Source organism: Ornithodoros turicata, chromosome 4, assembly GCF_037126465.1.
Source record: "Ornithodoros turicata isolate Travis chromosome 4, ASM3712646v1, whole genome shotgun sequence".
Classification (NCBI taxonomy): Eukaryota; Metazoa; Arthropoda; class Arachnida; order Ixodida; family Argasidae; genus Ornithodoros; species Ornithodoros turicata.
The window spans coordinates 47,288,149-47,298,862 of record NC_088204.1 but is presented as its reverse complement, the minus strand read 5'-3'; the positions used below and the strand labels follow the sequence as shown (position 1 = coordinate 47,298,862).

The 10,714-nt window shown below is 44.4% G+C and overlaps 1 protein-coding gene across 1 annotated transcript; it reads right to left on the bottom strand.

The window, feature by feature from the left end:
• Positions 1–2,665: 2,665 nt before the first annotated feature.
• LOC135392404 (endothelin-converting enzyme 1-like) lies at positions 2,666–4,786 on the bottom strand. Its single transcript, XM_064623119.1, has one exon. It carries the CDS (start codon positions 4,784–4,786, stop codon positions 2,666–2,668), a length of 2,121 nt encoding a protein of 706 aa, XP_064479189.1.
• Between the last annotated feature and the right edge of the window lie 5,928 nt (positions 4,787–10,714).

The window sequence follows — 10,714 nt, the reverse complement described above, 5'->3', positions numbered from 1 at the left end:
CAGTTCAAAAGCAACAGCGCGTCGTCTGTGCCGAAGAGTTTTTGGAGCTCTGTCAGGAGAACGAAGAAGAAATATTGAAATCAATTGTCACAGGGGATGAAACTATGGTGCTCTATTATGATCCCCTTTCGAAAAAGGAGTCGATGGAATGGCGCAAACCAGGAGAAGCACCCCGAAGAAGAGCCAAGGTCACACAATCCACAAAGAAGATCATGGCAACAATATCTTGGGATTGTCACGGGATCCTCCTCATCGACTTCAAAGAGAGGAACACCACAGTGAATGCGACTTATTATGCTTCACTCCTGCACCGACTGCGAGACGCCATCAAGGAAAAAACTCGCGGCAGGTTGAGTCGAGGTGTCCGGTTGCTCCAGGACAATGCCCCTGTCCACACGGCTTCTGTTGCCAAGGCTGCACTGAAGGAGTGCGGCTTCGAAGAAATCCACCACCCGCCCTACAGTCCAGACTTGGCACCGAGTGACTACTTCCTGTTCTCAACCTTGAAGAGGGATCTCAGTGGACGGAGATTTCAAAACGATAGTGAGGTGCAAGAGGCAGTTTTCCAGCATTTTGCGGACAAAACTTGGGACTATTTTTTCAAGGGTATAAGAATGCTGGTTGAAAGATGTCAAAAGTGCATCGAAGTTAAGGGTGACTATGTTGAAAAGTGATAGACTTGTTTCGTCTCTATGACTATTAAAAGTTGGTCGGGCCGGAAACTTATGGAACCACCCACGTAACCGATTACCAAATATATATTTGCGAATAAATCCAGTCTACCGCTATCATACACTGTGTGTTATTATTCCACAACTCAGTCGCAAAAATATTTGTAGTTACGAATAGCGTTTGAAACAATTTCCACTGGCAAACCTTCGTAACATAGCTTTCAGGGTCGTTGCAGAAGAAAATTGTTTCACGAAGCACTTGTGACAGAAAACATTCTTCACTTGCGAAAGCGAAAACGAAGCTGCCTACTTCAAGCACTGCCGCTCATTGGCAATCACAAAACATAATCTGCGCACTAACGAAGAAGTGTTTTAGCCAACATACGCAGGGCGACGGGTATGAATGTACAAATGCAGTTACTTCTTCGTACAATATCGTCGTAGAGTTACGCTGGGCACTTTCTTTTACAACATCCAAAGCAGCCTCGGCTGGCTGGCGAGCATCACAATATTTAACGAACATCACAGTCCACAGACACAATTGGACAGAACGCAGAGGATCGTACGTCCGCAGTGATTGGTGGTGGTGGTGGTGACGATGAAAGGGCCCGCCGTTGTCGGCCTCACAGAGGTGGGCAACTTCACGACTGACGCCCTGGGGAATGTGCGTCCTGGGCCGATTTCTAAGGGAACTGTGCCGACATATATCTGAAAGCCGCAGTGATTGGAAATACCGTGAACACATCCACACACCCATTGAGAAGCGACGGCAGCCGTAACTCACGCTGGATTGGATACGGATTGAAGTGGCTATTTTGAGAAATAGCATGCTTGGTGCACATTGTTTGCAGATAATATCTACTTCGGTACAAATCTAGGTGGCAGATTATGCGATGTTCGCAACAACCGTCCCACATGATGGCGATCCCCGTTGTTTTACGCGGGGAATGGGCCGAAACACATGGCAAGATGGCGACTTTGACCCATCTGACTGAAACACACGTAAATACTGCACAGGAGATACACCATCCTTGCGACGGCTACTGAAGACAAAACCAACTTGCTACGACGCGTCCAACTTCCAACTGCCACCTGCCACTCTCGCCTCTCGCCCTCACCTCTCCCTCTCGGCTCTCGCCGTTTGAAGTTTGAATTGCCGTGGCAGTCTTCACATTGCATCAGCCTCTGCAATTACCTTTTCTTTTTTTTTGTTGTTGTTGTCTTTCTTCTAGTTATTTAGCTTAATTTTTGTTGTTGTTGGAATGTATGTTTTTTACATTTCTCTGGCACTTAATATGTTATGATATTCACCTCAGATGACATGTGCACGAATCGGAGTTACAGGGATACAGCATTCGCAGACGCACGCACTGGATAAAAAGCAATAAAAAGAGATCATGCCTGTGCTAAAATAGATCAGAGTAATAGATCAAACAAAACATGGCAAGTGTGGACAAGATGAAATCTCAAAGGGGAAAGCTGGGAAGCTGCCCAACATGGAGTCTCAGCGACCATTCTGTGAACAAAATGGTACCTGTGATGCTCCAGCTTGAACTTCTGGAACCATCTGAGACCAGAGTGCTACCACTGATGTCACCAAAGTGGAACCAGCCACCCCCCTTGGGAATCCAGCTGGGACCATCCACATTCAACTGGAACCATTCCGGGACCATCAAACATCCAACTGGAACCAGTCCAGATTCAACTGGAACCATTCTGGGACCAGTCCAGATTTTCGCCTGGGCGTTTTTGCTCACATGCATGAAATTTGCGCAAACTTAATGCTTTTATGTTCCTACTCGTGTCTACCAGATTGTTATCATTGTCTTTACCTTTTCATTTCACTATGAGCCGAAGCTTCTCGACTGCCGAGGATAGTTTTGTATCTCTGCACAATTTCTACACAATGTTTTATTGCAGTGTAACCAAACGGACAATCTGAACATTCCACATCAACGCAACGTGTCCTCCAACTGTTCAACACATTGTCCAACTCAGGTAAGTTTGAACGCACTGCAATGATGCTTTGAATTCATATTACTTTCCCTGGGACACTTGAAAGCGCGAGAAAATTCTCGATAGTTACTCAGGGGCACATTGAGCCTAAGCCTTGCTGGAACCCAAGGTGCACGCGTTAACACATTGGCGGTATCTTCATCCGTGTCACAAAACGTTTGCCCGTACATCAGAAAGAAAAGTTGATCAGCGTCCACGTCGGGAAGGTTCTTCAAAGACATCACAAGTTTCTTATAATTGACCACTTCGATCTTATGAATGTATAATGAAGTTTTGAAGGCACGGTGCAGAGCTGGTACAACTGCTGTATCCGCAGCGTTCCAGCGTAAAGTTCGATGGCCGTTCACAGGTACGTTCCCAACTTTCAGTGCATTATACTGCGCTATGAGACATTCTGTAGCGTTTGCTCCGGACTGCTGGAAAAGGAATTGTTCGTGGAACGCATAGTAAATAAAGCGCAGCATCGCACTCCCTAGGGTACTTGACTCGAGGAAGAATTCTCTTGAACCTTTAATGTCCAACGGGGCTATTGACACAGGCACAGTAAGTTGTCCACTGTCTGGATCATAATCCCAGCGAACTTGAAGTTGGTTCTCGAACACTTGGCCACCAGATGCAACGACGCTTTTCAGCCACTGCTTTGCCATCGTCCCTTGTGTAGACACAAAACTTAGGATAACATTGTGCATATCCAAGGTTGATTGGTCCCCTTGGTAGTAATTCTCGACATCGACCATGTGACGGAAGTAAGTGGCAGTTGCCCTCTTGATTGCTTGATCTACCTCCCTCTGAGTGCTTGAGACAGGTTCAGTCGAAGTGAGCATGTGCCGATAAGACATCCTTGTGATCACTTCTTTTTCACCGGCATTTACGTACACTTGCAGAATCGACGAGTCATTGAAGTGCTTGAGAAAAACGTACTTGTACAGGCGGTACGTAAGCAGAGTACACATCTGGTCCGTAACACTTTGCTCCGCGCTCAATAGGGCAAGGCGACGGAAAGGTAGCAACTGCAAGGCTGTTCTGTATCGTAGAAAGGCCGAAAGCTCTGGCCGCGTCGCTCTTTGGAGTACCTTGCTTATATGACTCACATAATGTGGAGACTTCACAACGACACAGGAGTCAGTTTCCACGACCGCTGCTCCAGCAAGAAGTTTCTTGAGGTAGAGAAACCAGTCAAAGAATCTGTCCTTCAACTGGTGCACTGGTTGCTGGCCGTAGTCTTGAATCTTCTTGAATCTCTCCCCCAACGGTCCGTTATATTCAGCTAGCAAAGATTCAACTTTGAGGATTCCCGAAGTGTTTTTCATTCCAATAAGGTCTTTTGAGAATGAAAGGAATGTTTTTGAAAAGGCGTGGGGTACTTGAAATAATGGATCCTCGTCTAACTCTTCTGGTCGGCTGAGAATCAAGCAACTTTTTCCTGCTACCTTCGCAACTGCCACATGAACCAGCGGAAACGCATGAAAGTACCTGCTGAACCACGCCAGCTGGTCTTCAAAAGGCGTGTCTATGTCGTGCAGTTTCATCAGCTCCCACACTTTACTAAGCTGAGACGCCCAAGATGAAAGCGAATACTCTGCCGTCATGCAACCCGAATAGAACTTTGCTACTTTTTGTGATAACCACGTACGTTTAAACCAGCTCATGTCCAGGTACTTTTTGATTATCAACTTCACCTCACGAAGGTAGTGAGTTACAGCATGCTCAAAAACATTGGTTGCAGGTCGGTCACTGGAGCAGACATACTCGTAAAAATCATCACATGGACTCAGAGACCAGGCAACGTTCTTGCGGAGATCTTCGCCTGTGGAGCGACAGGCATCCGAATTACATGTGTAATAAAGGGGGATGTGATGCGTCTGCCAAGGATGATCACGAGGAGGACGTAAATCCAGTACGGGTGGTGGCATGGGTTTGTGCCGGTCGTACAGAGCTATAGAGGCTGCTACGACGAGGGCGGACGCTCCAAAGACCATGATTGTGGTTACGAGGAGTCCTCGCGGAGACAGCTTGAATCGGCTACCGCGAGGGTCCTGAGGAGTCGTCGGTGGCAGCTTGGGGTTCGTTGACTCCTGAATGCGACGATGAATTTGCATCTGCTCTGGCTCGGTGCAACACAACCATTGTCTCTTCTTCTTCTTTTCCTAAGATACGTCTTCGACGATGCAGGGACACAATATACACCATCAAACATATTTGGCTTCGTTATGTTTTAGTTTCCTGAGACGCACATATGACAACGTTCAGAACTCCACACTTACCACGACAGAACTGCATGCGCTTACCACATAAACCTATACCAGCTACACCATTTTCAGACGTTAGTTCAGATCACCATCTCTCCAACCTGTTCGAACCGTTGCTCAAGACCGATCTCTTCCTCGTGATCTTTCTTGGCATGTAAGTATTACGTTCCAGTCGCAGACGACGTATGGCTCGTGGTTCTTGGAAGGCAGGTTATGGTGGTAGTGGCAGTATCCAGGAAGGTCGCCAAAGAAAGAAGCAAATGTTAAGCCGTTGCACTCATAACGGAACGATATTGCATCCCTGCCAATCACAGGGACGATAGCAGCGTGTTACCACACCCAGTTTAGAGCAGCTCAGAGCCTTTATAATACTGACTCAAACATAATTGGGAAAGACACTTGAATTTAAGCGAATAGAAATATTCTGAAACTAGAAAATTTGTGTTTCGACGCCTTTTGTTTTGCCTTTGGCCATACTAGCGTCTGTGTTTTTCAAGACGCAACGGGGTGTTTCATCTAATGTGATAAAAAATCGTATTAAAGCACTACTTGTCTGAAAATTATGGGGTCAACGCTGTTATATTAGGGGAGATTTCGCAATGGCTTCGGAGCACTGTTATCAATTTAATTCTCGATAAATTCAATGTTCCCAAATTGAACTCTGAAATTTGCCAAGTGAACCTCACGTTTTTTTTTACGGAAACAGAACGCACATGCCGGATTTATTCCATTCTATTGGAATATACGTTTACTACTACAATGGTAATAGCAAAATAAAATAAAAACCTTTACAATCAACTTTCTTGCTTTAATTACCTTTATTACTCTTACGTCTTACTCTTAATTACTTTCAACTACTTCAATTCCATTTCAGTTACCCTCATTCACATTTATCATCCAACCTCCCCTTTACATCTCCACGTGTACCTCTGCCTCGGTGAGGCTTCACCATCACACACATGCATACAGCCTTTTCCACTTTGACACTCCTAATGCTAACGTATTAATAGCAAAATCGTCATTTCGAGGTTGCAAACTGATCGGCCGCACTCAGACAACGCCACCTAGATAACAAGACCTGAGCACATTGTCGATAACGTCACACACCTGGACCTGTTGCCAAACATTTTCAATGAGGGAGCCTTTCTGTTCTTCGCTTTTTCGGTGACGTCACATCTATCTATCCCAAACGTGCGCGACATCAATTGAAAGAGTGCTCAGGGCTTCCGTTATCTAGGTGGAATTGGCTCAGATCTACGAAAGAAGCGATGCCAGGAGGTCATGTACTTGCTCTTTCACTTCTACTAATAACGGCAGCATAGTTACAACGCAGAGTAGTCTGAAATAAAAGCAGGGAAAGAGGAAGGACGACGGCTTCACTTTTTTTTTCAGCTGTTACCAAACTAGTAGGGAATATATCTTGCAATTAAATGGGTGGGCTAATTCTGACGTGGCTTTCTGCTTGTGTAAAAAAAAGTGAGATTGACATGGCAAATTTGGGACATCAATTGGGAAAATTCAATCCCTCTCGCATTGAATTTGATAAAAGTGCTCAGAAGTAATGACAAAATGTCCCCCGAGATCAGCAGCGCTGACCCCATAATGTTCGGACAATACATATTTTAATACGCTTTTTTATCACGCCCTTTTTTACCCTTTTATCACCCTTTTTTACCTTATGAACGGGTAACTACAGTCGTCCGGAGCCAACAACCGCTCAGTGGAGGTTAACACAGCATCAACGTAATGCACCCCGTTTCCTACTGTCAAGCGGCAAAAAAGAAAAAAACAAAAACAAAAAAAACCGAAGTATTATCTATCGTTCTGCGGCACGGACGAGGCAAGCAGCTGTCACTTTAGGGCTGAACTATTGGACATTAATATGAGTGGAGTACAGTACTTCGAGAACAAGAACGACGAGAGATTACTAACATTGCGCCTGAGCAAAGCATTACAAAGTATTTTCAAAAATATATTCAATCCCACGTCACAATGCAGTTCCTATCGTCCTAGCCCTTTCGCACTCTTGCATTTATTCCAAACGTCTATTTGTGAATCCTTCGATTTATGAACGATTTCTCGAGAAAAATTAACGTTAATAAATCCACGGTTGAAGGTATTCACAAAAAGAATGAGAAGCTGACTTGCAAAAGCGCTAAATGTTATGCATCAGAACTGCAGAGTACGACATCTGTATGACGATCACCTAGATATGTGAACATCAAGTTCGGATATCCATTCTACAGAAGCCAGGCAGCTTTGGCTTGCGTCTGATATAGTGTCCGCGTTGCAACTAGCTATCCTTTCATGAATAAAATGCGTGTCATTTGTCTCTTATCAAAAATGGCTGTTGGGTTTATAGTCAACAGACACTACAGCTGTTCTTTCGACTTTTTGGTAAGTTTGTGCTGACATCATGTGTAACTTTATACAGACGATTCACAACAGAAAGGCGATATATTGTCCTATTGAATTTACACAGATAAGTGGATGAGTTAATAAGTCAGAAAAAGACATGGAGAGATTGATTTCGGCACCCAACAAATTCTGCAACTGAAGAAAAGTAACGTCGGTATCGTTGACGCAAGCCATACCCAAACGCACGCGTGCACCAAAATGTAGTCGCGTATTGGGAGGGGGGATATATTTATTAGAACAAAAAAAAAAAAAAAAAAAAAAAACAAAAAAAAAAAAAAAACGGGGCCGCAATTATATACAATATGCCCTGCAATTCGGGACAAATCGTAAAGCAGGCTTCACCTGATTCTGCTCCCATAGAATCCATGTATTAGGAATAGAAAACCGCGTGCAGCACGTTCCATTGTTACCGCTTTGCATTCGTTCTCTAGTGGGACGTTGCCTGTGTCATAGCGAAACATTTGGTGCAAGCTTCGTTGGGGAATGTTTATGTCTTCGAAGTTCCATTTTGGTTCCAAATTTGTACCTGTAAAGAAGGCTTCTCGTGATGCACTGATGCGCTGGTTGGAGCCCTCGACCAGGTGAGTTAACGCAAATGCACCATGCATTTTGCAAGAAACGTGTGAGTTGAATGTTCTGTACGGCTTCCACGAAGGGCATAAGGAAGCTCAGGCAAATGTTGCGGTGTAGGCTGTGAAACAGATTTTGAGCCCCCGCTGCATTTCTTGCTTCAACTTTTTGTACTTTTCTGTCTCAGTGATTCTCTGCATACCGAAACTTCGGTGCGCTGACTGCGATAGTGTACGTGGACAAAACGTGACGTCCAGTATCTGAATCAAAAATATCATTTCTGTTCTATGTCCTTTACATACTGCACTGAAGGCATATAAAACGTTTCTTTCGGCTTGTGGTTTTCCTCCTTTCAAGTCGTTGTCAACATGAAAGATGAAAGTCACTGAAAAGGTTAGCCAGCTGTAGGACTCGAATCTCTCATGTTGTCAACATGTCGGAGAGGAGTGCACATTGTAATGTTAGCCATGAAAAAGTGTTTTTTCCCCTTTTTCTTACTAAAACAAATCAAAACCAAACACAGACTGAGGCTGCTGAATAGCGTGGATCACCCTCACGTAAAAAGAAATAAAAACGAAAGTCGTAATTGTACTGTACGACGCTTCGCTAGGTAAATCGCTGTTAGTGTAATTGTAGTACGTTGCAATGCGGAAGACATACACTGCAATTGTTTATGTAATCGAATCAACGAACACTCTGGGTATAAAAAAGGAATAAAAATTATACTCTTCATTTCTTTTGCGGGCTTTGCTTTTCGGTATCGTTCATTTAATCTTCAATGTAAAGAGTACATTATTTACCGGAGACAAAATATCGTGTGTGCTGTAATATGATTCTCGTAAGTTCTGGCCGCTCTTCTTACAAGAAGAGCTTCTGATTGAAGTCAGCTGATTGAAGTCAGTCTGATTGAAGTCTCCGAGCTGAAGTCAGAGCTTCAGATAAACCTTTACTCAACATTATGACTATGTTGATGCGCAGATCGCAGGCGTTGTACAGCAAGTTCTCACATAGCTTACATCGCCTGAGCCATGTGTTTCAGACCAGAGTTCGAGGTAACTCGTTACTGTAACTTAGTTCCTTTTTTTGCTAACTTGTAACTTAACTCGGTACTTTTGCGCCGTGGCAACTTTCAGAGGAACTCGTTTCTTTTTTAGGTAACTTTGCCAAAGTAACTTCAGTTAAGTTCCAAGTTACTTTTAATTCGCTTTTCACTTCCGTCCACATATTTTCTTGCTTTCTCTCCGGTTCCCTCATGACATTTTTTTTTTTGCCATCAAACGTGAGAGTCAATGAATGAAAGTATTCTATTCATGAAGTAACAACCGCTGCCATTGAAATGAAGTTGAACCATTGTGCGCCCACAGGGAGTAAGATGCAAAGCGTTCGAATAGACCTCTACCAAAGAAACGTCATCATGACTTTGGTAGACAGACTGAAACGGAAACAAATCGGAAGGAGAGGGCTGGGTTCCGCAAACGAGCACTTGTTCGCTGCCTCCCATTGAAAGAAAAGTAGGACCGAGGTCGCATCGTAATCCCTTCAACCGTGGCTTTCGGGCGCCCTTGTTCACTTCTAGCTTCGAGCGTAGTTCAACTCTACCAAATTTGTGGCGCTGTCGAACGCTATGCCATCATTTGTTTACAAACAGGGAGAGGTCTATTGTTGGACATAAACGAAAACGATCTAAGCGTGTTGCACTCCTCCGCAGGCAATTGAAGGTCTAACTCAACTGCTCATGCGCGCTGCACCTACGTAATGCTATTTTTGTGTCCACGGAGGAGAAGTAAGGAGACCGAACTCCGCTGAAAAACGACGTCCCAATTTATCGAGTCAATTGTTGGCCGCGGCATGGCGCTCGCGTTCCTTCCGGTACTAGCTCCGCGAAATCGCCTGCACGGCAATGCGCCGTTTGTGCTCGAATACTCTACTAAAAAGCGTTCAAAACAAATGTTTGTTTGATAAGCATAAACAACGGTGTCTGCAGTAACGAGTTAATATTTTCTGGTCAGCAATTATTTACTTTACAATTACAATTATTTTTTCTTTTCTTTTTTTTGCCGGTTTCTGATACCTCGTTCTTGTCTCATAGATGGAAGCTACCTGTCCGATAAAAATGGAATCGGAAATAAGAAAAAAACAACAACGAAACTTTAATACGTAAGACAAACGTCTGACATTGCCAAAGGTGTAGTGTCGAATGCCTCCGACGGAATCCTCTGTCGCTTGTCCCCGGCCGTCTCGGGTATCGTGCCCTTCTCTCTGTGATGCGCGCGTACTTTGACCGCTGCGCTAACACGCTAACATACCCCAAAGGAAGCAAACGTTGTTCCGAAAAGCACATTTGAGTGGTATGGAGGAAAGAAAGTCAGGAGGGAAGAAAGAAAGCAAGAAGCCGTGTAATCGAAAGTCGCTGGATGCGATCTTTCCGGAATCGCGCGTTATGTGGGTCGTTGCATAAGCTGGGACTGAGAAGGTTTTATCTTCGTACGTGTCAAGCAGTTAAGATACCTTTGTGTGTGAGAGTAGGGGCAAGGAGGGGCGGGACGCTCTGATGATGGGACACGGTGCGGTTCCGAAGTTTCTGGCACTTAGTTTCTTATATCTTGTCATGCATGCCAATCGCTCGCTTTTTGGAACTGCAAAATAAAGTCGGGATCTAGTCTGTAATTTATGTTGACGAACACTGAAATCTTGAACAACACATTACTTCTACATTATACGCTATCGCTTTGGTGTTCAGTTTCAAGTTACTTCTGTACAAGCATATGCTGCTCAAAGCGTTGCACCGGA

Bases quoted from the DNA above. Each gene is read 5' to 3' on its own strand.
- LOC135392404 (XM_064623119.1), bottom strand. From the start codon at position 4,786: ATGCAAATTCATCGTCGCATTCAGGAGTCAACGAACCCCAAGCTGCCA.